At 41.6% G+C, this 27,558-nt stretch overlaps 1 protein-coding gene across 3 annotated transcripts in view; it reads right to left on the reverse strand.

Annotated features, from left to right (window-relative positions):
- Positions 1–27,558, reverse strand: part of Zfat (zinc finger and AT-hook domain containing) — a 204,933-nt gene that overhangs the window by 59,405 nt on the left and 117,970 nt on the right. For all 3 annotated transcript variants that reach the window (XM_074069270.1, XM_074069271.1, XM_074069269.1), the window contains exon 11: positions 20,438–20,526. In XM_074069270.1, coding sequence (XP_073925371.1) covers positions 20,438–20,526 — 89 coding nt within the window. The remainder of the gene's footprint in view (positions 1–20,437; positions 20,527–27,558) is intronic.

The following is a 27,558-nucleotide window of genomic DNA, read 5'->3' on the forward strand; positions in this document are numbered from 1 at the left end:
TTAATGAGGAGAAAAATGGCCAAAATGTGAGCATATAGGCAAAAAGGAAAAAAAAGTGTACAGAAGAGGCCAAATGAGAAATCTGTCTCTGAGCTATCCATTTTTATTAAAACCCTCAAAACTTAAAGTGGGAAGGGAATGCTTTTATTGTCCTACAAATTCTAACCTGAGAGGCATTGCCATAGTCCAGTAGAGGCTGTTGCAGGGGAGAGGCAGTGCTGGAGAAAACCAAGCACTCCTAAGCCACTATCCAACATAAACTGACTGCACTGATACTGTGAGTCCTGAGATTTCATTCTGAAGCCTCTATCTGCTGACCTCCTGCTGTGTCAGGCACTGTTCTCTGACCTGGGGATCCAGTGACAGTGACGAATGAGACAGATTTGTGATTTCCTGAATATATGTGAGTTTCTGGACTTAAATATCAACTGCGAAGATTAAATGCTATCTAGGTGAACTAAATCATAAAACATGGCTTCTAAGGCAGATACTCGCAAATAGTAAATGACACTAGATATCACAAGGGAAGTTATTTATTCAGAGCTTTCAGACCAGAATCCAGCCAGGAATTAGGAAGAAGATATACAGGCTGCACCAACATACTTAATTTGGAACAAAAACCTCAGATTTCTTATTGTGATCCAAAAAGAAAACCAGTCAGAAAATAAGACAGGAAGCCTACTGTCAGAGCTACTATTCAATGTTGCACTGGAGTTATTAACCAACGCGACGAGATCTAGCACCATAAGTATTACTATTTTATCAATATTTACTGATAGCAACTATGTGCCAGATAGTTCTAAGTGCTTTTTCAGATTAATTCCTGTAAGTCTCACAACAACCTCATATGGTAGATACAATTATTATCCCCATTTTACAGGTAAGGAAACTGAGGCACAGAATGATTAAGGAACTTGCCAAAAGTTTCAGTCTCCCAGTCTAACCACTTGGTCTGCATTGAATTTGGGGCCCCAGGAAGATCCAACAATGAACACTTTGTTTTCCCACTAGCCATGATTTCCTGAGACTGAGAGCCTCAAGGAGAGGAGTTATCCATGTTTCCAGCTTAGATGCCACCAGTCTGGGGGCAGGGGGGCACAGGGGAGAAACTAAAAATTCTAGAGTTCTAGACAGAAAATCCAAGAGGGCTAGTTCAGAAAGTGGTTGGAGCCATGAGTCTAAAACTCAGAGCAAAGTTATGACTTATAGATGCACACCTAAGCACAGGCAAAGAGCAGATGTCCTGTGACTGAACTCACCCCAAATCAAGAGCATGTGTAGTAAGGCAAGGCACAGCACTGGAACAGCACCCTGGAATACAGGGGGTAGGTAGATCAGAGGAGAGAGACAGGGAGGAGGACAGCAGAGTGAGCAGAGTAGAACAATCAGAGGATGGAGAGTCACACAATCAAAGGAGGGCCATCCTTCAAGGAGAGGGGCATAGCAATCAAGCACTCTGAGAAGCCCAATTGGAAAAGGCTCCTCTGGTGTCACTGGGCCTGCTCTGGTTAGCTTACTGAGCACTTTCAGTAGCGTGGGAAAACAAAAGTTAAATTCAGCAAGTCACAGAGGGGACGTGGCACAGAAGTAGGCTTTAGATCACGGTCCTGTTTTCAAAAGGCAGTATCAAAGGATCTTCTCAAAAGGTGTATTCAAGACCCACCATGTGAAAGGAAGTTAAAGAAACCCACACATTGAAAGCAAAAGTGCAACTGAATTTGTAAGGCTGAAACTCTGCAAATTCTTGGACTTATATCAAGAAAGCAAATAAATACATACAATTAAATAATAATAATTGATAAAAACAATTTAGAACAAAAAGTAAGACAAACAGCTACGTGACAAAAGAATTTACTGTTCTGGTTCTTCAAACAGAAATAAAGGAAATGGAAAAAGACTTGCAGTCCTGCCTCATCCACAAAACTGGGCTCTAAAATACCTGGCTAGAAGACATCTAACTCCACAGACAGAGACAGATACCATTTTGTGTCAACATCAAGGAAGAGATTTGGGGAATGTTTTAAAGGAGATGAAAGGCTGGTTATGAGGTAATGTTCAAGGTCATGGTATTGGCAACCAATTATGGCTTTTTAATAAAAGAGGTTGCTTCATTGACCTCTATTCCCAGCAATCAGGAAGGCCCTCACCAGGTAAGACTCTATACCCAAGTATGGCACAAACAAGTATGGTGCTATGCTCTTGGATTTATACCAAAAGGCTCAGAGTTCAAAATGTGTATCTACCACTTTGAGATGGGCCTACCCTTCTCTGAAGAGTATGAATAAGGATAACTGCAAAGATGGTACCAGATGACAAGTGAGTGAAACCTGGTGCCACGAACCTGGATGAAGAAGATCTAGAAAGTAGATAAAGCAGAAAACTAACCATGTCTGGCTGGCAGCCCATTAAATGCAATAAATAAAAAAATACTTTTTAAAAAGGTCATACAGTTGTTATAACCTGCATAAAGAGCACTGATCAGTACAACCAGTGTTGTTAGAAACAGCATCTTTAGGATGTGAAGACTTTCACAGTATAGAAGGCCCTTCATGATGACATGGTGGCATTATTACATCAAACAAACAGAAATGAACCAGGAGCCAAGAGATCAGGTCAGGTGTTGGTTCACCACTGATTAGCTGGGTCACCATGGTCAAGTCATTAAGACCCACTGATTAGGATTCTCTATCTGTTAAATGGGCAAATAATCCTTTCCTGCTACCTGCCAGGGTTTCAGTGAGGTACTACAAAGTGAGAACAACCATGATTTGGGAAGTGAAATACAAAAGACCTCGCGATGGTTGTCCTTAATCAGTATTAAATACAGCCAGCCCTCTATATCCACAGGTTCCGTATCTGTGGATTCAACTGACCAGAGATCAAAATTATGTTTTTATGAAATGTGTCTGTATGAGCAGGTAAGACATTTTTCCTAAACAGTACAGTACAACTATTTGTGCTGCGTTTGCAATGCATTAGGCATTAAGAGTCATCAATGACTCACAAGTACATGGGAGTATAGGCACAAGTTACATGCAAACACTGGGCCATTTTACAGAAGGGACTTGAGTATCTGTAGAGTTTGGTGTTTGTGGGAGATGCAGGAAAGAATCCCTACAGATACTGAGGGAAGTCTATGTTTATATTTTGCTAATGTGGTTCTCTGAGGCTCAAGAAACCTCCTGGTGGGGGTGTCATCCCCCATCCCCCCATGATAACATTCTCTTCACTCCTGGAGAAGCCCTCCTACTCCTACAGCCTGATACCTTCCTGGAGCCTGAGGCCATCTCTACCACCCAGCAGCTGGGTGTTCCCAACACCTTCAAAGGCTACAAAATGTCCCATCCACATCACCACAACAATACTAAACTGTATCCCTGGACATATCTAGGAGTGTATCTATGACACACTCCTGTGACTTGCTCCTACAAACAGAACGAAAAGGGTTTTTGGTTTTTGTTTCTTTGATTTGATTTTTATTGCCCTAGAGATTAAACTTAAGGCCTTGTGCCTGCTAGGCAGGTGCTCCACCACTGTGCCACATGCTGAGAGACCACAGCATGTCAACCAGGCTGGTGACAAGAATGTTCACGCCAAGATATGGACCACGGACCAACGCAAGCTCATGTGTGTGTTGTTGTTGCTGCTGTTGCCACAAACTGGTGCGACCACTCTGGAGAGCAGCGAGTACTGCTGGGGAAGCTTGCATATCCTGTGGCCTGTACATCCTCTTCAAGTGTGTCTACTCTGGAGAAGCTGGGGCTAAGTGCACCAGGACGCACATACAGACAACCCATAGCAGCAGAGCTCAGGGCAGCAGCAAACGGAAGAACTCAATCATCAAACAGCAATGGAATGGACATAAATACATCATGCTATTTTCACACAGTACAATGCAGGAATGTGACACAATGAATCAGAGCCATGTGCAAGAACAGTGCTTAGTTGTACTAACACATGGCTGAGTAAAGAACCAAAGTTCAAAACAAAATATAATCTATACATACATTCAAATGCATAATTAAGATGTGTAGAACCACCCACACTGATGACTTCGTTTAGAGATATATACATGGATGGTAAAACTATAAGGAAAATGAAAAAACAATTCTCAGTACAGTCAGAACAGCGGTCACTTCCAGAACAGGGAAGAAGTGCGTTTAAAAACGCCTGACCGGAAGGAATCTGATGACTGGCAATGGTCCATTTCTGGGTGGCAGCTAAGTGGCCATTAGCTTAATAATTGTTCTTTGTGCTACACGCTGATGTCATTACAATATTATGTACACATCCTATTTCACAATAAGAAATGTGAAGAAAAGAACAGAAAGAGAAGTGGATGACTAAATGGAAATGAGAACCAGACCCCCTGTATTTATGGTTTCTATAATGACTACAGACAAATTACGTGAAATACCTAGAACAACACAGACACCCTGAGTAGTAGTCACTATGAACACCAATAACACTGACAACAACAACTACACCTTTACCTGGCCACGCACAGTGATTTTTAGGTCAGTTTACTTTCATCTCTTCAATGAAAATTGCCTCCGTGCTATAAACGTATTCCACCAGATCCACCAGAACCCAAAACATCCAAAAAGGAGACTGCAGCAGAAGTGACAGGCCTGGAGAAATATTAACTATAACTCTAGCATTGTCCAACTTAAATCAAGTTTTGTGGGTGAAGGCATGGTCTTGGATTAGACAAGCTCTTCCCCGAGGCTTTGATGGTAGAACACCTATAAAATTTATGACAGTGCTTCTGCAGCTGAGAAAGCTAGACAGGAAGATGGAATCTTTTTCATTAATGTCTGAGGTAGCCATCAATCCCCTAAAATGCAAGCTAGCGCAAAGTTACCCTGAGAAGGATGCAGCTGGGCCAGGCGGAGGGTGGGACCCCGGTGACTTGAGAACTCTGAATTCAGGGCTCATATTCCTCCTAGACTTAATTCAGTTACTACTGAGACTCAGGAGGCAATTTCATCTAATCAGAGTCTAGAAAGAAAAAGGGTGAAGTGACAGCTTCTTCAAACGGAGGTTTCACCTGGATCTTATTTCTGGATCAAGAAAGTCAGCACAGATGCTTCTGAGACATGCTCCCCACTATTTTCCATTGAGAGGTCTGTGGCTTAGGACACTTCTCATGACCTTTGATTGGGAGAGGCCTCTAGTCCCAGATAAACTTGAACTCAATAAGGGTTCCGGACTTAACAGCTGTGCAACTTTGGGCAAGTTTGCTCATTTTATTGCACAGACTATTGATGATGTAAATGGTGCAGCCTGCACAAAGCTTCAGTGTAAAAGGCCTCATCTTCAGGAACAGAACATATTCCTTTTCACCTGAAAACTTGCACTTGGACTTTGAGAATTTCCATGTGTATGTTTGTAGCAATAGAGAAAGAGGAGAGGGGGAGAGGGTGAATTCAATGGTGATATAATCATGGTCACTGAGTCTCTCCTGCACCTCAGTCACAGTGGGTGGGAAAGGAGAATTAAGATCTGCATTTTGCAGATGAGGCTCGGGGAGATGGAGGCTTGCTGAAGGTTCTACAGTTAGTCAGCAGTCAAACTGGGTTTTGAGCTAAGATCTGTCAGACCCTAAAACTCACACCTTCTCTCCTCAGCTGCTGGTGCACTGACCAAGGCCACTGCATATAAGCATGGTTTTAACCACAGTCTCTTGCTGAATGGATTAACTGGATGGGGTCTGCAACTTGACCTCTTATTCTGTGTTTCCCATTTTGCAGATGACTTTGGATTTCAGATCACAGCTCAACACAATGGTATTGTTCTCACAGCAGTATTTTTAGTACCTGCAGTTTGAGTAACATGATCAACCATTTCTTTCCTTGCCTCTATTCCCACCTTGGGACCTGGCTCTACACAGTTCCCTATCTATCTGCCCATGAACTACCTGCTTTCCCCCTACCACCTCCAAACACTGCAGGCCAGATAGGGTTAACACTGCAAAGCCAAAGATTGGTTATGACAACACTTTCACAGATTTCCTAACAGCACACCAGAAACAGAATATACACATGCCCTTATCAGGAATCTCCACTGACACTCCTTAAATGTAATACAATAATAAAGCAAGGCTCACTGAAAGAAAACAACACAGATATTTATAGATATTAAACCTCTTCTTTGCTGACAGACAGGTTCTAATGGGCTGGTTGAGCCTCTTCTGCGATCCTTCGGCACCAGCCAGGGCCTGACTCACAGAATTTAGTAAATTTAAAGAATCCCGTGAACTTGGGAATGTGCTAGCTACACCAGGTCAGAGTATCTCACTTCTCGAGTCCTTGCGTGTGTTTAGTCTCATTTTAACTGCACTCCATTCCTCACTACTGTGTGGCGGGGGATGGATCAAGGGCTCCAAACCCTGAGTGAAGAGCCCAGCAGGACCTGGAACGGAAGAGCTATAGAATCCTGGGTCCTTGTGACTCTAAGGACTTGAAGCAGGTCAGAAGCCCATCAGTTACCTGGATGTCAGCCATGAGGAATCTCTGGCCCTAAAGTTGTATAGCCTCTTTACTCATTTGTTCCCTAGGAAGAGCAGCCTGGGCACTGAGGGCCAAACAGAAACTAAAACTCAACATCTCACAGAGCTTATGTTTTAGCACCACAAATAAGTGCATATATCATCTGCCAAATGTGGTTAATAAAGCACTAGGGTTGATACCTGAATTAGGTGAGAGACCATGTAGCCATTTAGGAGTAGAGCAGTCACAAGCCTAGTGAGCTAGGGGACAGTGAGATGCAGGTTCCACCAGATCTGCCCTGGGGGTGGTGGAGAGAAAACCCCAGCCAGGCCAGCTGGCAGGCACTTGGAGCATCTGTAAGATCTACACTTTATCTCTGAGTGTGATGAGAGTCCCTACAGTGACAGTTAAGTAAATGCATGTTCCTTACACTATCTCCTCAGCTTCTGAATTCTCTCAGAACCAGTATTTCCAAAGTATGTTTCACAAATCCAGCGCTGGCAAGCACCTGGGGAAAAGGAGGAAGTTGGAGCTGTGTGCTCACATAAACTGAAAACTACTATAGCTTGTTTTGTGCCCCCCTACACCATGACTGCCAGCATACAATGGAACCAGCATCCTGGATTAACCTCGCTATTCAGCATTAATGTGGACAGGAGAAATTTCCTTTCCACTTGGAAAAATTTCACCACACTGAACCTCTGAACCTCCAAATCTCACAACCTACCCAGAGCCATCCAGTTAAGCCTATGATGTTCTTGGAATGTTCTAGATAATGACACAGGCTGATGTTGAAAAGTTTCATAGATACATAGAGGACATCCCATCTGCTTGGAGTACTCCTCCCTTACTGCCTTCTCTGGCTTGAACTCAGTGGGAAATAGGAAATACAAGCACACAGAGCAATGTAGGGGGAATGGTGCACTCTGCCCATCTCAAATTAGCATGTACACAAAGAGCTGCATGAAGCACAGACCGCCACAATGGACAAATGAGAAGAGAAACAGTGGCAGGAACAAACCTGAAAAACACATATGTGCCACAAAGAGGAGAAGAAGAGGGAGGCAGGTTTTCCTGAGCGCATGTTCCTGATGGCTAACCTTCAAAGATGTCTGTACCAAGAATGTCTCATAGTGGGGATGATTACAGATTATCATGTGAACGAGAGTATCATTCATTCCCTTCTCCTTGTCCCAATGGCCAAGTGCAAAGCTGGCAGATCTCACATACCAGACTCTTGTCCACAGTCTCAGCCCTCCTGAAAGCTGGGAAGATCAAGGTCAAGCCCACCCAATCAACGTACAAAAATCTGTGAATTCCTGCCTACCCACCAGTCTCCTTAGGAATGTCAAATCCTATGAAGGTTGGGACTTGGCTCCATACAAGGTTGGCCATAACAGAACAGAACCAACCAGAGTGAGGTCCGGAGAAAAAGCCAGGTATCACTTAACTAGCATGAAGCTATCTTGGTTTTAAAATGAGGGCAGAGACAAATTAAACAATTTAAAAGAATAAATATTTTAAAACCATAGGGTACCACAAGTTCAAAAATGGCTTGTGTTAAGGCAATTACCTCATAACAATAAATAACAGTAAATCAATCCACACTAATTGCTTTTTGTACAAGAGCTTAGAAGACTCTTTAGCATTCTCTGATTATTGATTTTTTTGTAATCCCTTGTGCTGTCAAAAATGCAGTATTTCCAGAGAATATACTGTATGCTCTTAGATGGCCAGCATTTTCATTTAACAAAAAAATCTGGCTTCCATTTTTTCCAGAGATGCTTAAAAAAATCTAAAGTACGATGAAGCTGGAGGTTTTTAGCAGACTTTCCAGTTGGAAGCAATTTAACAAATGGCCCCTCTGGCCACCCCCACCCTGCCTCCACCCTGCCTCCACCCTTTTCCCTCCCACACACATACCCAGGCTTAAAGGAAAGAAAACAAAAGTACAATTGCAGATATTCTTCACTGTCCTGCAAACTTAGAGCTGAAAAGCAAAACAAACAACACCAACAGAAACTCTACACTTTCCCTCTGACCCTCTGCCCTTGGGTTCAGTGATTTCCACAGAACTTGGAAGGTTGTTTTGGTGGCTAACTTTACTCTCAGTCAGCATTCTGCTCACAGACTTTGCTAGAGCTTTGCAAGCTAAACATATAGCTGTATGTTTACATAAGCAAGGCAGTGAACGGAAAAAAGGAAAAAGGAATAAAAATGTCCCAGAAAATGAGAAATCGCAGACTAATGGATAGAGAGCAACCTTGTCATGGATCAAAATCCCAGCACCACCACTAGAAAACTGCATTACTTCTAAACATGCTACTTTACTAGATTCTGGGTCTCAGTTTACTCATCTCTAAAATGGGAATATTGATACATATCTTATAAGGTTTTTTAGGGCAAAATATAGTAATAGTAATACATATAAAACACCTGCTGTGGTGTCAAACACATGGCTATTACAAAAGGGTCCAGCCCACCTGCTTACCTATTCTGATGGGAGATATTTAAATATTCTCATGGTGAAATTTGTGCATGCAAAGATAAAATCACCCACTAGATAGAAGTTGTGGTGTAAATAAAATCCCAGTGCCATCATCAATGCCAGATGACTGACATGCTGAGGCATCTGAGACTCTCAGGCTGTTAATCTGAACTGTTTACAGTATGTGTCGTCAAACATTCTGCTTATTGGAGATCAGCTCCTTTCTTCACCCCCACATGTACAAGGTTTCCAATGAAAACTAGGAGTAAATTACTTACACAGCCACACCCGTGGCTGACCTCACCTCAAGTTCCATCTCGGTTCACTTTAGCATCTGAGCCCCTCATGCATTCTGTATGCTCAGATTCTTCTATCTATTATACACACAACTCTCTTCAGCTTCTCATGAACACATTATGAAGGATTTTGGGACCCATTTCATTATCAGGGATGCAACAAGAGATTACACTAACCCCCTCTGATTTGTGGATATTAGTCAATAGAAAACTTTCATGCAGGTTTTTTTTTTAACTATGAGTTTTACACAATAGGATAACAGAATATTAACCTAATCAAAACATGACTATGGAGTTGGAACAATTGATTTTGCTGGTCTTCTGGGCTCCCAAAGCCCTTGGTATATTACTTTCTTTTAACACACAACATATTTGCTATTACTTTTGATGCACATTGGGTCTGCACAGACCTGTGAGCCTAGCAGACAGAGACCCGGTTTCAATCTAATAGCCCCTAAGCCTTGCATAGTGCCCGACACAGAAGGGCCTGTACCTAGAAACCATATGTTGAACTAATGATCAAACATTTCACATGCTTGCATAAAAAACCAGAAAATTTAGTACTTTATTTGTACTTAACATTGTCTCTTAAAATTCAAAAGTTGAACTGTGGTATCACATATTCCACATGGAATACTTAGGAAAAGTTCATCAATGATAATGCAATCAAAGACCAAGATTTCCCTTACCTCTTATCAGTTTTGTGAAAATACTGTACCTGTGCAAATTTTAAAACTGTAACAAACAAATAGATTCCTTAGGCTCGGCAACACAAATTCTTGAGGATTCAACTACATTTAGATATACACCAAACATCTAAAAGTGTTTTCAAGATGATGATCCTGGTGGCTTCCCAAATTGATTTATACCTAAGAGTTTTCTGCCCACAGGACAGCAGGGTAGCCTCCTGCTCAGAGGAAGGCCCAGAGCTACTTGCTGAATGGCCACTCTGTGTCAGGAAGAGAGAAAACTAGAGTAAGAAGGAAGGGTCAGCATTAAGTCACCCTGAACAATTTCCAAAATGCCCAGATTTCAAAAACTGCTGATTTTAGACTGAGTTTTTTCTCCCCTTTTGCAGACTTGCACATTCAGACACAAATTTTTGATTTGCTTTCCAGAAGTCACGAACATTTTGGTGCCCTTGACATCTTTCAGAGGATGGCAAACACCCTCCAGAGTTGGCCCTTATGACCTGTTACAGTGTCATAGTGCAATGAAAAAAATAAGGTGGAAATGGTGATGAGGAGAAACAGAAGGGAACATGCAGGGTGAGATCCCCCACCTTGGCAAAGAAGCAAGGAAAGCAGAAGCAGCAGTTGCAGTAGGGATGGGAAGGAGTGCTGAGAAAAGGCTGGCACTGTAAGAAGACAGCCATTTACAAAAACTCCAGATGAAATTCCTGTGTGTTCAGGGTGGGTGGGAGAGGGTCAACATGAACAGATAGTGGACACCGCTGCATGCAGGAAACATAGGAGGTACTATCTCAGGAAGGATCTCAAGAAGTAATTCTGCTTCCACTTAGGCTTAGAAAACCACAAGTGAGCCTTGCTTCCACACTAATGACAAGACAGATCTTCTTAAAAAAATCCATCCAATGGCTGAGGACACAAAGAAACCTATACCTAAGCTAATTCCAGAAAGAGACAAATACTGCCTAGAAGAAGAGAAAATGGTGGCTGTTTTTATTCCCATTACTGGGATCTCTCCACTTCTTCCTTTTGAGGACTTCACCAAGTGCAAGGGAGAAGGAGAGGGAAAAGACACCATCACCCTGACAAAGCATACAGGGCACACCCAGCACCTCCCCAGGGCTGGGGTGTCAGGAGATAGGCGAGAGATCTCCCAAGGGTCAAAAAGTCAGAGTGGAGCTGGAGAGAAACAAGAACTATCTGGCAACCCAAAAAGCCAGCAGTGGGCCTGTAATGCTGATGGAGAATGACATGGTTAGAAATCCAGCAGCTGACCTACAAAACAGTGATTTCTGGAGCCTCCCTGGTGCTCAGATGCTCAGGCTCACTGGAAGGAAATCCTGATCCTGTTCTCAGAGCATCTGAAGATAGTGGAACCAGCTCAAGATTGGCACAGAGCCCAGCCCTAGCAGGAAAAACATTAGACTTGTTCGTTCCTGTGTCAGATTCACTGACCCACTAAGAAGATTCCTAGGATTCAGAAAATAATTTATTATAGCAAAAGAATACAAAACAACATCAGACAGCAGGGTGGGGATAAACTCTAGGGAAAACCCTATGTAAGCTTCCAAGAGTCCTCTCCCAGTGGAGTCACATGGGACATACTTATTTCCCCAGCAACAAGCGTGACAACACATGTGAAGCCACACCAACCAAAGCAGCTCATCAGAGGCTCGGTGCCCAGGAATCTTAAAGGGGGCCTCATCACATAGGTAGCTTCTGCTATAACAGGTACCAAAACTCCAGACTCCTAAAAGAAGGCAGCCTTTAGCACAATTCTTATAATACAGTATACAGACAGTAAGCCTCTTTTACCAGTCAGGGTGCTGGGAACTCTCATGAAGTCCAACTTCCCAGATACCAGCAAAGAGTCAAGCTTGTAAGCAGCCCTCTCAAGAAAGAGAGCAGTCAGGCCTGCTTCTTGCATTCTTCTGTACAATTCCCCATACTAAGAATGTTTACTGTCTTGGCTGGGTTTGTGGCTCAAGGGGTAGAGTGCCTGCCTAGCAAGAATAAGGCCCTGAGTTCAATCCCCAGTATCACCAAAAAAAAAAAAAAGAAGAATGTTTACTTTCTGATGCCAGCTGTGATTTACCTCATCTCTTATGATTTCTTCCACATGTAATAGCTGGCACTCAATTAAATATCCTGAGACATGCAAAGAAGCAAGAAAAATGTAACCTCAAATCAACAGAAAAAAATTCAAGAGAAAAATATAAACCCATGTGCAGATGGCCCATATATTGAAATTATTAGATGCACATATTAAAACCACTATGATAAATATGGTAACGGCTTTCAAAGGGAGAACATAAGTGAACAGATGATAAAGTTTAACAAAGAATAAAAGCTAAAAGAAATAAAATAGAAATGCTAGAATTTTTTAAACATTAAAAATTAATTGTTGTTTGATGGTCTTAATAGATTTGACCTATCAAAATAAAAGATAATAAATTTGAAGCAAAGTCAACAGAAACCAAAGAGAAAGGAAAAGAGAGAGAAAAAAAACGAGAGATGATCCGAATGAGGTGAGTAAAGTCAGTTTACTATTTGTAATATTACTGTCCTAAGAGGAAAAGGAGAGAGCAAATGAAGAGGGAATATTTACAGAGATCAAGGATGGAGATGAGGACAGTTCAACTGATGAAAGACGTCAACCCATAGATCCAAAGGCTCAGTAAACAAAAGTTAGGTAAATACAAAGGACACTGTACCTAGTCTCACTGATAATAATATGATAAAAACCAAAACACAACAGAAAAATCTTAAACCCAACCTGAAGAAAAAGCTCCATTACATAAAAGGGGATGATGAATGGATTAAAAACAATGAAGGACAAAAGGTAATGGAAAAATATCTTTAGAGTGATGTTTCCCTAAAATCTGTAGCCATCAAAACAGTTTTTACAAGTCAAAACATTTTTGAATAGGAGAAACTAAAGACATTTTCAAACAAAAACTATGAGAAATCAACTCTAGCACACCAACATATAAGAAATACTAAAGGAAATTCTCCAAACTAAAGGAAAACTTATGAGAGAGAAGCCCAGACCTGCTAGGGAAAAATGAACACCAGAAAGGGTAAATATGCAGGCAAATTTATATTTACATTTATTACCTTTTAAATTTTTTAAATTTTTAAACTTTAAGAAATTATATTTTAACATGTATGTTTGAAATATCTTTAAAACAGTAGCTGATTAAAGCAAAAATAACTATATCAAGGAGCTTGTAAGTATGACAACAAGAACCCAAAGTATAAGAAAGGAGGATGTATAAATAAATATATATATATACATATATATATTCATGCATATACAGTGTTTTATGATACTTATATTGTTCATATTATATTGTGCATTTGAGATTAGACTTGTTAAAATAAAAATGTAATGTCTACAGCATCCATGAAAACACACATGCACCACACATACACACACACACACACACACACACACACACACACACACACACACACAGCTAAAAGAACAACAAAACTGAGAAACATGCTATAAAATATCTTCCATGTAGCCCTCTGAACTTCTAAGGTCATCAAAAACAGGAAAAGTCTGAGAAACCATCAAATGCAGAATCCAAAATGACATGACAACTAACGTGATGTGGTATCCTAGTGACATCAAAAAACATGAAAAGAACATTATGTAAAAGCTAATAAAATAATAAAACTATGGACTTCAGTTAATATATTAATATTGATTCATCAATTGGAATAAATGCACTGTATTCATACTAGATGGTGCAGGAGACACTGGGGATGTGGTATACAGAGACTCTGTATTGCCTTTACAGTTTTTCTATAAATCTGTAACAGTTCTAAAAGAAAAGGCCAATAGAGGACATAAAATAGAATATTAAAAAAAAGCTTGATTCACCCAAAAGAATCCAGAGAAGAAAAAAGGAAGAGCAAAGGAACAAATACCACAGACGGAAGATAAATACAAAGGTGGTACTCTTGAATTCAAACATGTTGATAATTACATTAAACATAAATGTACTAGGCACTCTAAGGAAAAGGCAGCCATTGTCAGATTAGGTATACACAGGCACATGCATGTAACACTCATGTGTGGGCACACACACAGATAGAAAGAAGATGCAGTGCTATCCTATTTATAAGAACACATTTCAAAAGTAAATGCTCACATAGGGCCTCTGTTCACAGAGTTCCAAACCCAGTACAATGGCTGGCAGACTATGAAGCCTGTGGAACTTTGGCATCAGCACCACATGGAAAAGTGTCTGGGTCAAGGATGCCAGATGGACTCACTGAAAGTGTCCCCTGAGTTTAGAAACCATTATATAACAGTTCCAAGTAATTCCAATGACTATTACAGAGGAGCCAAGCTGGTAAGGAAGGTGACCATAGCCCTGGTTCTCCTTATGGAGAGAGCAAGCTGAGGTCCTCTCAAGTCCTCCTCCAGCTTAGGGAAGGCTGATAGGTTACATCTGCCTAAGTTGTGAGGACACATTCCTTCTGGGCTATTTCCTCAAAGCAACCTATCCTTCTAAAAAACAGCCCTTGAAAAAAAATTGTATCATTATTCACATTTTTCAAAGAAGAAGACAGGACCCAAAAAGGCAAAAGAATCCAAAGGTCAGCTAGTTAGCAAGTAGCAGCATGGAGATTTTTACCCTAATTTGCCTAACTCCAAAGTCAACAACCCAAGTAACAACAAAAACTAAGATAGCATCAATGTCTAAATACGTGTAAAAACATAACACCTGTGGAAATACTTAAAGTGAGTGATTTATAAACATAATTTAATCTTACCAAAAATAATATGAACATGATCAGACTGTTTATATTTGCTTTCTTTTGGGAACTGTAGTCACTTTCAAGAGATTCTTTGATAACCCACGAGCATAAAGGCATCACCATCAGCATTTTACTGACAATACAATTTATATAAAGATGTTAAATAACACAGCTTACAAGAGGCATACCCAGAAATTGAGCCTTTCTCTGGTTTTAAGTCATGGGTTTTTCTATGAGATCACATTGCTCCAAGATTTGAAAACCTGCCAAATTTGAAAATGTCAAACAGACTCTCAAGGAAATTTCAAAAGGTAATTTGCCACCATCTTCCTAAAATGATATCACATTTAAGAAACATGTTTACATTCAGCCTTGACTTTAGGTAGTTTCTAGAATATCATTTTTACTTACAATGTTGCTGCTTTTTACTTAAATTTATTGAATAGGTAAAGATTATATTCATGTGGTTAAAAAATAAGACATAGGGAAAAGTGTCCCTGAAGCCCTGTCCTCCCATCAAATCAGTTCCTATCCTCACCTGTCCCCAACAGGCAATGTGTCTTTGTTTATTCAGCATGTATTCTTATAGAAGCCTTGAAGCAAACGTAAGTAATGCAGAAACAGTGTTACCTTCTTTTAACCTTCCTTTTGCACTTCATTATATATCTTAAATATCTTTCCACAGAAGTAAATAGAGACCTTCTGGACTTTTTTGCATCTGAAGAGCATTGTGTGGTTTGAATGCAGCATTGTGTATTTAACTGTTGCTCTACTCATGGACATTTCAGTTGATTCTGTGGAATAACCCTGCATAGTAAAGGCTTCTTATACCTGCAAGCTTATCTTCAGGAGACAAATTCTAAGTGGCAATGCTGAGTCTGAGTACATGTACTTGCAATTTTGAGAGAATTTTGCCAAACTGACTCCGAAGGCCATGGCCACTTTCTCTTTAGTTAGCAATATATAAGCATGGCCATTTCCTCATGGCATCTAATGGAGTGTGCTCTTGAACTTTTGAATGTTTACCAACCTACGTAAAAAACAATGTTCTAATTTGGTTTTTGAGGCAGACTAGAATTGGGGAAAGTTTGGGACTCTTACAATGTATATGCCTTGATATTGTATTTCAGGTTGGACATTCTTCTTTTTCTCTGAGCCTTCTTTTCAACTGCAAAGATGTGTGTAGGTTATTCACATCCTGGTGTGGGGACAACTCAACTATCCCCACCTGGCCCAGGGACCACCCATGCCCCTCCCCACTCATCCATTACTGGTGGTTAGGAATTACCAGGTATCTCCCTTCCAAGAGGCTAGTGTAAGTTTTAAAAGCACCTGAAAAGAGAAAGAGGCAACTTCCACCTGGACCCACCTTGCCCTTTTGCAATTCCTCTTCCTAACTTTTAAAAAACTCCATGACACCCATATGTCCTGCCTGGGTGCTTCCACATAGGACAAAGGATTTGCAAGTCTTCTGATCAAAGACTGCATTATTGTCACTAACAGTTTTACTGATTTTTTTTAATCAGTGAAGCTGGGCATTTTATCATATACCCAAGATTACTCTTCTTTGCAACATGTTCCTTTTATAACTTTGCCTATATGAGATAACCATTCATAAAAATAAGACAATATTAAAAAGCCAATATTAAGGGAAAATAATATTATTTCACCTGTTAATATTTTTCTTGGATTTTAAAATTATCTTAAAATACCATATTCAGATGTTGATATCTAAAAGAATGCTAAGAGAAATCTTGCATAGTTTCCTAGAATGAATAAGCTAATCAATCAAGCCAGCAAGTAATGCAGGAGATAAGGGAGAGGAGGCAAAATGACCCAAATCACTGAGAATGGTAAGTCTCAAGAACCATTTTTGTATGGGGTTATGATTCCAGCTCAACTTGATTTTCCTCTGGCATTCATCTGTTGCTTGCCCCCAACCTTAATGTAGCACAAGTACTTTTTTTCAGTCAGTAATTACAATCCAACTTCATAGCTGGTATGACTCCAGTAAATCAAACTTAGTCTAATTCTCAAACTTAGTGTGCAATGATACAGACAATGCTAGCAAAAACAAGCAAGTTCTTTAAATGAAAAGATAAAACTTTACTTAAAAACAGTCTCTTGATTCATGTGCAAGGCAACTGCCACTGAATCAACCAGCCCAGTCACTGAGAACATTCCTCTAACAGAGCTATGGGACTATAGGAACCTAAAAGAGAGAGAAAGAGAAATCCATAAGGTAATTCCTGCCTATGGGTCACACTGCCCTATATAACAATGGGCAAACCAATTTATCTGCAAGAAAGCAAGGAGTCGGACAGAAAGACAGAGGAACAAGTCTATTAATGTTTAAAGATTCCTGGCTCAGCAGCAGTCTATCATATCCAACGAATTATCTTCTTGGGAACTTCTCTAAGGTCAAGAGCATTGGTCCCACCCCAGGGACCCAGCACTTTAATTGTAGCTGCAAGAAGTGTATATAATACATTCACTATCTGTGAATTCTCAGAGGTTTGTGTGCTTCACCCTGTGTTTTATAGCCTGCTAGATTTTAGGATGACAAAGAAATGCTTTCAGAATTAAGGTGTCTATTTTAGGGTTATTTATAAAAACAAAAAGTGGAGATAACCACACTATCCAATTATGAGGACTAGGATTAAGTAAACTATGGTACTCATCCTATGGTACCATATTTTAGCAGCCACTGAAAGCAGTTATAACTATATTTTCATGAGATAGAGAAGTGCTGATAAAAGAGGAGATGTTTATGATTGCATAACGGTTTCTTGGCCTGCTTTTGACTGAGAGGACTCTCTGCCTAACTCAGATGTGAAGCATCATCATCTGACCACTCAGCAAAGCCACATTCTCCAAGGGAGCTTTATCAGCAGTAAAACTGATGGTATCTTCTGTCTCCATCAAAAAAAAAAATGTGCACTTACTGTATGAACTCAACTGCATCTAAAAAAAAATAGCAAAACATTCTGCAAACAAAGGGACTCACACCATTTTTCACATCTTACTTAGTGAATTCTAAATAAATAGAGAACGTGCCATTTCAAAAAAAATAGGAATTTGCCTTATTTCAATATCTCCTGTTGCAAATCATATATTATAAATTATTTCTACCTCCAGAAAAGCGAGTTGACTTCATCTTGTAAGCCAGCTGCAATCTGCCCAAGGATTCTAAGGCCAAATATAAGATTAGTAAAAAGAGAAACTTAACGTCTTAGTAATGTTTGCCATTAGTATGAAATGCACATTACATATTTTCTGACCTCAGCGAAAATATTCTACCATAGGCAGATGTGAAAGGAAAAAAGTAGGGGACTATGATTGGCACAATAACGCCCCTTTTCAAAGATGCCCATGTCCTGATCCCTGGAACTTGTAACTGTGTTGCCCTATATGGCAAAGAGGAATTAAGACTGGGGAGGAATTCAGGTTACTAATCATCTGACCATAAGATGAGGGCACTCCCTGGGTTATCTAAGTGGGCCCAATATTGTCCCAAGGGTCCCTAAAAGTAGAAGAGTTAAAGCAGAAGATGAGATAAGACATGCTGTGCTGCGGGCTCTGAAAAAGAGGAAGGGACCACAAGCCAAGAGCTGCAAATGGCCTCCAGGAGCAAGAAAAGCAAGGGTTTCTCTCAGAGTCTCCAGAGGAAACACAGTTCTGCCAATAACTGATTCTATCCTAGTGAGAACCATACTGGACTTTTGAATCACAGAATTGTAAGACAATAAATGTGTGCTGCTTAATGCCTAACTTGATGGTAAGTCACGCAGCAAGAGGAAACGAGAACAGGCGTGGCTAGAAAAGAGTAACCGCTTCCATATGGATGAAGGGAGCTGGCAGGGGCAGTTTCATGTAGCTCTGTTAGTTCCAGTTACCTGAGACATACCACCTAGACTCACCGGCATAGGAGAGTAAGAACGAGAGAGGCCCAGGCTGGCTTTAGTACTCTTTGCTCTGGCCCGAATCTCATTCCCAGTTTTAGCACAACTTAGTAGGAAGGGAACCTAAATCCACTGGGAGCCAGAGAGAAACCAGCTCAGAGCAGCAGCTCCAGGCCCATGCCAAGTGCATGATGGCAGGAAAAAGGTAGTAACCATACATGTGAGTAATTCTTAACTAAATATCTTATCTCCTCTGCACCTAACCAGAGAATCCAGTCTTAGAAAACAATGAGGACTTCAAGGCTGAAGACTACACATGAATGCAAAACCCACCAAAACTGAAGTAGCCAGGAAAATAACTACCTCACTGGGTCTAAATTTCTCATCAGTAAAGTGACAGCTGGCTTAGCTATCTGTTCTCTAGCATAACTGCACTAGTCTAAGAAAGTCTAGAGTCTCCCAAAGAAATACATCATGCACCGTGAAATGCAAAGTGAAGTTCTTTTTTCAGCTATGTACAATACAGGCGTTAACACCAAAGACCTCCCAGATTCAGACTGCAGCTCTCCCATCAGGTGGTATGTGGATCCTACCTAAGCAACTCATGTTGAGAATAGACATCACAGAAGCAAAAGGCTGCAGCAGCCTTAGTTTTTCCAGTTCCTCTCTTTCTGCTCACAAGTTCTGAGAAGATGTAAAGAGAGAAGCATAAGGTCGCCAGCTCCTTCACTCCTATACTGAAGATATATATAAGCCGATGACCCCCTCTGAACCACTTAGCTCCTTCAACTGCATGAGAAGAAATGAGGCAAATTCATCTCCATAAGCTGTTTTGAGAATGAGGTGAGTCTGTTGCTGGGGAAGGTCCTTGTCACCTCACAAGTGGTGAACACAGGTTAGTCAACATGATAATGACCACTGAAGTTGGAAGACAGGGATACGGCAGAAAAGACTAAGGAGTGATCAGCTGACTTCTGTGGCTCAGGTTCTTCTTTGACAAACCAGGGGAAACAGTGTGTACTGTGGGGAGAACGGGTTCCACAGATGTGTAGTTCATGGCGCTGTGCCATGAACTAAGAGATGCTCAGTAGATGCAAGCTATGAGTGTGGTAACCAAAAGTCCATTCCACATTCTACCATTCTCTGGGATTCTGTGGTACACATGACTTCAAAAAACATTTTAGAGCAACTTGTTTGCAAATTTTTTGGATTTCATTTCCATGTGTAAGTGCCAACAGCAGGACTAATGTTAAGAGTCAAGGTGCCCCAAGTGAGCAGAATTTTTAACTAGACAATCTGCTGGACAACAGTTCTTATGCTCTGTAACTGTACTATGTGGTGGCTAACCAGATATTATTACCTGCATTAAAAAATACGACTTAAAGATATTAAAAGATACAGAGAGCCACCACCACCTGAGCCTCTGTCTCATGCTGGTGGCCACTCCTGAGCACTGCCTCCAACCTTTACACCTGTTTTACCAGGTGATTCACCTGCAGTGCACCAAGATCTAAACGCACAAATACATGCCACTAAAGCCTGCAGTCATCCTTTAAATCCCATTTTGTGGTTAACAGCATGACTTGTCTTCTGACTGCTTGCTCTTACACACTGTTCCTTGCCCTGGTTTCTGAAGTACAGAGAAATGTTACACTTCTGGAAAGAGAAAGTACAGAGTAAACTGAGATATACTGGGACTCCATACATGGCAGCTAAGGGATCTGAAAGGGAAGGCAGCACCAAATGTGGTGCATTTGCAGTCAGAGTCTCTGCCTCCATTCCCAAGTCCTCTTACCTTGAAGGAGGCATGCTGCTCCATGTGCCGCAGCAGCTGTGGCTTCTGGGCCGCCGTGTAGTCACACACAGTGCACTTGAACTGCTTCCCTAGAAAGAAGCGGAGGACAAGATGAGCATCTCCAGGCTGGCAGCTCCTGCATGTGAATGAGGGCCAGGCAAGGAGCCAGGTACACACAAGTGTCCCTTGCCAGGTGGGAGATCAGAATTCCAGATGGGATCAAGAAGGAAGTGTACAGAAGCAAAGCTGCATACTCAGTCTTCAACAGGTGGGAGCTGGAAGGAGCTCCATGGAGGTTAGGGAATAGTCAGCCCTGACCAGGAAGGCCTCATGAGCAGCAATACTGGAACAGTATCCTAGAGAAAAAGCAGGGTGTGCCCAGCTGCCTAGAGAAAAGGGCAAGGAGAAAGAGAGGTGCGCACAGTGGAAAAAGAGCACAACAGCATCAGGAAAAAGGAGCGGCTGAATCTTCCTTCTGGAACCCAGGGTGTGACCCGGAGAGACTGGGGGCCAGAACATCAAGGGCCCAGGGCATCTCACTAAGGAGTTCAAGGTAATCCTCAGAGTCAGATGAATCTGTAAGATGATATTCTACAAGAAGCAACATCTGTTTTGTAGAATTCCTAACACCGGTAGAAGTACTGACAGCACTTCTGAAGGGATGCTAGAAAGAAAACTATAGAAAAATGTGAAATGTTGGTCTCTTAAGAAGACTGATGTTTTAGCAATATTCAAATATTCAATAATGGAGTGAACAGGTTATATATTAAAACAAATTAATGAATGTACAGAGCACACTACACTGTTTCGCTACTGATCGGTGTGAACAAAACCTCTACTTACAATAATACAAGCACATGCAGCCAGATAGAAACATGACCTACTTCCTGTAGCAGTAAATGGTTCACCTTGCAGCTTCTCACATAGCCCATGCACTGGTTCTCTACAAATGATGGCTCTTCTGCAGTGCCCTCCTACTTCTCCTCTCAGACCAGCTGCAACCTCTATGATCCCCTGCAAAGCACTCCTACATCTAATGCAAACTGGCTGATGGCACCAGGTGGGCACAAAACATGTTCTTACCAAGGTAACAAATGAACCCATGAGATCAAGCCAATGGTGGATGCCAGTCCTGATTTTACTGGATGACTCAGTTCCATGTGCCTCTGTTGAGAGCCCATACCCTGAAAAGCTGCAGGTTTGCATCCACAACAGCTCTGCTTCTCTGGGTCTCTCTGACTATTCACTCTGTGTACCCTGGATGCAATTCCTGTATCGGTCATCTTTCACATGCTGCTGCAGCACCACTATCTTCCAGCTTACCCACCTGTTCTCATTCTGCAGGCATCCTTGTGCATAACTGTCCCCTACAGGTCTTTCCAAATATTTGATGCCAAAATCTACACCATCTACTTTGATCTCTTGAACTGAGACTTGAAAATCAAATTACTTGCTGGACCAGCCTTTAGCTGTCCAAATGTCCTAAGCTGGACAAATTATCTTCCTCACCAAATGGATTCTACCCACAGACCTCCTAAGTCATCACCCATCTGATTATCCAAGTCTGACACCTGGAAGCTTTCTTCAACACTGGTAATGAACCTACCTTTCTCTCAACTCATATTTTCAATACCTCCTTTCATCTCCTTTTTCTCATGTCTGTTTTTTCTCTCTATTTCTAGCACCTCCACACTGGTTAGGTTTTCCTCAGTTCTTTACTAGGCAATTGCAAAAGTCTCTAAATTGGTTTCTTTGCCTTAGTGAGACTTTCCCATCCATCCATCCATCTACCCATTTATTCATCCACCCATCATGTATACATACTTCCCATCTAACCCACCAATGAGACCAACTGCAGAACTGAGTTGAAGTTATAGAGCATAGCACAGACGGCCTCCGGCATCAGGACTGACTTTCTCTCCCTCCATTGCCTGTCTTCTCTGTATCTGGCCTCTGTCACACAGCCCCTTCAATTCTCATAACTTTCTGCCCTGCATTTGCAGTCTGACTCCCAAGCCTTCACTGAAATTTTCTATGCCTGGGATGTACTGCTTTCACATCTGGCCATTCTTCACTGAAACTCAAAACTCACTCTGGTAGAAATATCTCTGGTAATTAGGCTAAGAGCCAGCCCCTCTGCACATCCCACTACACAGTGACTATGTACCTCAGTCTCTGTCCCCACACTACAGTGTTTCAACTCTTTGCTCACAAGGCAGGGGCTGCCATCAGCTGCCCAATGGCAGGAACCATGACTTACTCATGTTAGCAACCCCAGTGCTGTGTATATGCACATACTCACACATTCCATGCATTTTCTTAAGCTAAAATGACAAGAAATAAGCAGGAAATTCTCTACATCTTAGCTGAATAACACTCTTAATAAGAGCAGCAAAAAATCCCCAATGGTATGAACATATCGATACTACAGTTGTACCTATCTTTCCAGGTGAATAAACCCCAAATTCTACATTTTACTAATTCTTCAAGTCCAATGTGTAGGGAAAGTTTTTCACTTATAAGACACAAAAGTCTTAATTAGAGAGTAATTCAAACTTTTTCTTAAATACATTACATCTTTTTCTTAGACACAAGGCCACATATTTCTACACATTGTCATTATAATCTCAGCCATGCACAGTGTACACGTTTTGACACAGGACTTGTGTAAACACATAATCATTGTGCCAGGCAACCTGAGAAAAATGGTACTTGGGCTCTTTACCACCATAGTGGGGTGAGGAAAGCTGACAGAACCAGTTTCTGTGGAATAAATATTTTGTCACTCATTATCAGTCAGATCAAAGAGCAAAAGAGTAAGTATTAAAGGGAAGCCCAGAAATGAATAAATGGAACTGTCTCCTTTGAGGTGAGGAGTCAGCCTCACCTGGATGCTGCACCATTCTCAGGGCTCTGTATGAGACAAGATAAGAAGGCAGCTCCTGAAAGCCATCCCTCGTGGAGGCAGCAGAGTCCTGGCAATCAACTGACAGCTCTGATCAAACAGGCCTGGAAGAGCACTTGACATAATTTTTTGCTGCCTAATTAGTGCAGATTCATTACTAATCATAAAGGAGCCATGCTTTGAGACTATAAGGTTGTTTTTTATCAGGAGACTCCTGAGAATTACAGGGAAAGGGGACAAGGCAACCCAGCATTTAATTGGGTTAAACTGACCTCTCAGGGCTGGAAGATGAACATCAACCAGCTGGATGAGGACATCAATCACGAAGCATACCAGGAAAGAAAAAAATACAAAAGAAAACAGGCTGATTTCTAAAACTATTCACTTTTCCCATAACATACCTGGCTAGCTCCACCTACTGAATGGCTGGGTGTCATGAGCTATGCCAGGACCAGATGTGTGTAGTTCCACTGTGTACCAGAACTGAACACAGGCAGCAGCACCCCATGTATTCATGAGGAGTTAGAATCACAAATCTGAGTCCCTTGCCAGGCCCTGAAGTGGTAAGTGGCAGGACCCAGATTCAGACTCAGGTCTGTCCACACAAAATTCCCTTCATGACCACATAAGAATTCTTTCAGCTAAGATGGATGTCATAATTTTCCCAGGGGAAGAAGAAATTTACATCAGCACTGTAAGTCTGTACCACTCACACACAGAGGTGGCTTGCTGCATCACAACTACAGGATGGCTGTCCATCAGAAAGGATCACCTGAGAGGGGCCATTAGAGGAGAAGTATCTTCTTTGTCTGGTTCTGTGCAGCTCATCCTGCATGACCCTGGGCTCCTTCTTTGTGACTCAGAGTGCCTATTAGAAAACATGGGGAATTGACCCCTATCCATTCTGAAGATGCCTCCAGCACAGGGTCTAAGGAACTGAAAAGGATCCAGAGACCCTGAGAGATGAGGCTGGGGTGCATGCAGGGGACCCAGCAGAAGACCCTCCCAAAGGCCACCATTGCCACTCAGCAGTCCCATTGTTTTTTACCTCCTTGACATTCTCTAAGACAATCAAAGGATTCCATTCTGATGAAGCCAATCTAAAATAAAAAGAATGAAAACAAAGCAGGAAGAAATGTTTGTAAAATTACAATAAAATATAAGCAGCTGTGGTGTCAAAGAGTATATAGAAAGCCCTCTGCTCCTTCCCCCAACAGCCTCTTGGCCTGGAGGAAAAGCACAAAGCCTGACAATGGTCAGCAGGGCTCTTAAGGACAAGGTGTCCTGTCCTCTCAGAGCTCAGGCCCAACCTTTTCCTCTCTGTACTCCATGGACTTGGTGTACCCACACACCACCAGACCTTGAGGCCTGCTATTCTCAGTGCCTGCAGTGCCCCTCCAGGGCTCTGGGGCTCTGCTGGCTCAGCTCAAGTCTTCACTTGCATGTCAGCTTCTTACTGAACCATTCCACAGTCATGCCATTTAAAATGATAGGTCCCGTTCTCCTTTACTGATTCATTCTTAGCACTTCGAAACTTAAATATTTTTATATTGAAACTGAATCATTCATATTCATATTTTCATGCCATATCCAAATACTCTTGACATCTGAAATATTTTTATATTTCCATTGTAATATAGCATATTCTGTTGATATATATTGTGTTTGTCATCAGTCTCACTAGAATTTCGGCCTCATGACAGTATGGTTTTGTTTTCTGCTTACTCACTGCCATCAGTGTACTACTATTGTATCTAAGTGGTCTAATGGCCAAAGCAATTCATGGATCCATCTCTGCTGGTTTGTCTGGCACCCTCATAGATTATGGGCACTTTGGGCTAGGACTGTGCACTTTTCATTCCATATTCCACATGCTGAGAATTGAGGGCATGCTGGAGACAAGGCCAATGGAAGATTATGGGAGTACCTCAATCAGAAGTCTGCCTGGTCCCCTCCTCTCCCTCTTCAAAAACTGCCAGCAGGTTGATACCAGAGCTCTGACATGGCCCTGACTACAGCCTCCCCTCTAGCCAGAGGTGACTGAATCATTGTGGACAAGTGACCCACACTGAGCCAGCCATCAGAACTGTCCAGCTATAAAGCATGTACTCAGCAACCCCTCTACGGGGGGGAAACAAGTGACCAATCAGTCTGCAGGAGGGCTCTAAGGAGAGAGAGGGAAAGAGACACAGAGATGGGGCATCAATAGGAGTGAAGGAAGCAGAGAGAGGCAAGGTAAGTAATGCAGAGGGGCACTGATCTGGCTGTGCTAATTCACTTGGTGATCATTACTGAGCTATCATTGTGTGTGGGGATCACACTTGATCCTGGGAGACAAGAGGGAATAAGACAGCAGAGCCCATGTACTTGCAGAGCTCATCACTAAAATGGATGCCATCGAGTATGCCAATAAGAGATCACCAGTTACAATATGCAACCAAGGACACTGACTGACCCAGAGAGATGGTCAGTAGGAGTGGATGGGATGGGTGTGGCTGTGGGGCCAGCTTGTCAGAGAAGCCTCAGTGAGGAAGTCATGTTAAGCTGAAATGGAAGAATGAGGAGGAGTGATAAGAAGGTAGAGTCAGTTCCAGGGATGAAGTACTGTAAGCATGAAGAGCCAAGTCTTTATAAGATCCCCCAGTAACTTCACTGTCTTCTTCAGCTCCTTGAATGAGCTTCTATCACCTGACCAAAAGAGTTCCAGCAAGTACAGCAGCTGAATGGTCCACCAAATGCATGAGTGCAAAACACCAAGACCCCAGAAGATTTGACTTGAGGAAGCAAAACCAAATTTAATTCATGGAAAGAGTCCAATGTCTGCAAACACTTACATAGAGCTCTATGAACCAATGTCATACATGCTTTATAAACAGTAGCTCATTTAATCTTTGTAATACCTACTGATTTAATGATTTATCAAATAAATACAAACTAGAACATGGAACATTTGATATCTAACCATGTTTACTAATATAAAATGTTAAAAATGAGAGTTAAGATGGATACTCTCAAATCCCTGGTACAATTTTTTGAAAAGTAAATTGATAGCACACAATTATCACCACCTAAAAAATAACTAGCCGTCCTGCTCTTAGAGATGTGTGCTAAAGAACTCAAATGAAGGAATAGTTTATATGCAAAAGAAAGTCCTCTTCCATGTAAGTTATAATTGTGGGAAGAAAGAAGAAAATAATGAATTATCCAAAAATAAGGGAATGGTTATGTAACTCATGGATCACCACTTTAATGCAATGTTATATACAACTCCTACACAGCAACAAAGAATAATTACAATGTTAATTTCAAGGCTATAAAACAATAGTAACACTGTCATCACAGCAATTATAATCACTCCACATGAATATGAGTAAAGATCTAAAAGTCATTCACATGTTAGATAATGGAACTGTGGGCACTTTGTAGGAAGGGGTTGGATTTTGATTGTGTTGTAATGTCTGTACTCTGACACAAAACCATTTTGGAGCCCTGGCATCCATCTTTGGCAGGCTGCGCTGGGTCTGGAAGACATGTCTGCCCACACAGAACTATTTAATGGTAGCCATGGTACCTGAACTTGAAGACAACCCCACCCAGCCTAGACTGGCTATACCTTGGTTGACAAGGCTTTGTCCTGGCCAGGCATCTCAGACCATTTCTTCACAGGGAGGAACAAGCACCTAATTCATGAATGTCAGGGCTGGTCAGCTTTTGTCCTCTAGATGTAGGATTCAATTTTTGTAAACAGTCAAAATTCATTTTGAGCCAAGTGTTGCCAGTGAGGAGGAGGAAAGAACACTGAATCACCCCATTCCCAGAGAAACGCTCTCTTGTGGAAAGCTCTCTGGGCTCCTGCAAACCACTGCCTTGGTGGAAAAACTCACTGCAGGAACAAAGCCTTGGTCACAAACTAAAGAATTTACAGCTTTGGTTACTTATGAAATTCTTATTTCACTCAAAGGCCTAGATATTAAAAGCCAAAATCATACAGCAACCTAGACAAATCTCAAAATATGTTAAAAAGAAGCTGAACTCAAAAGATTACATAATCACATGAACCAATTACATAAAGTTCACAGACAGACAAACTTCAGAGACAGGGTTAGAAGTTACAGCAGTAGTAACCTTTGGAGAGGTAAGGAGGGGACTTTGGAGGGGTTGTTCTAGCCTGTGGTTGCTGCATTTGTAAGAGTCCATTGAGCTGTACACTTATGAA

The sequence above is a fragment of the Castor canadensis genome, chromosome 3 (assembly GCF_047511655.1).
Source record: "Castor canadensis chromosome 3, mCasCan1.hap1v2, whole genome shotgun sequence".
In the NCBI taxonomy this organism is placed as follows: domain Eukaryota; kingdom Metazoa; phylum Chordata; class Mammalia; order Rodentia; family Castoridae; genus Castor; species Castor canadensis.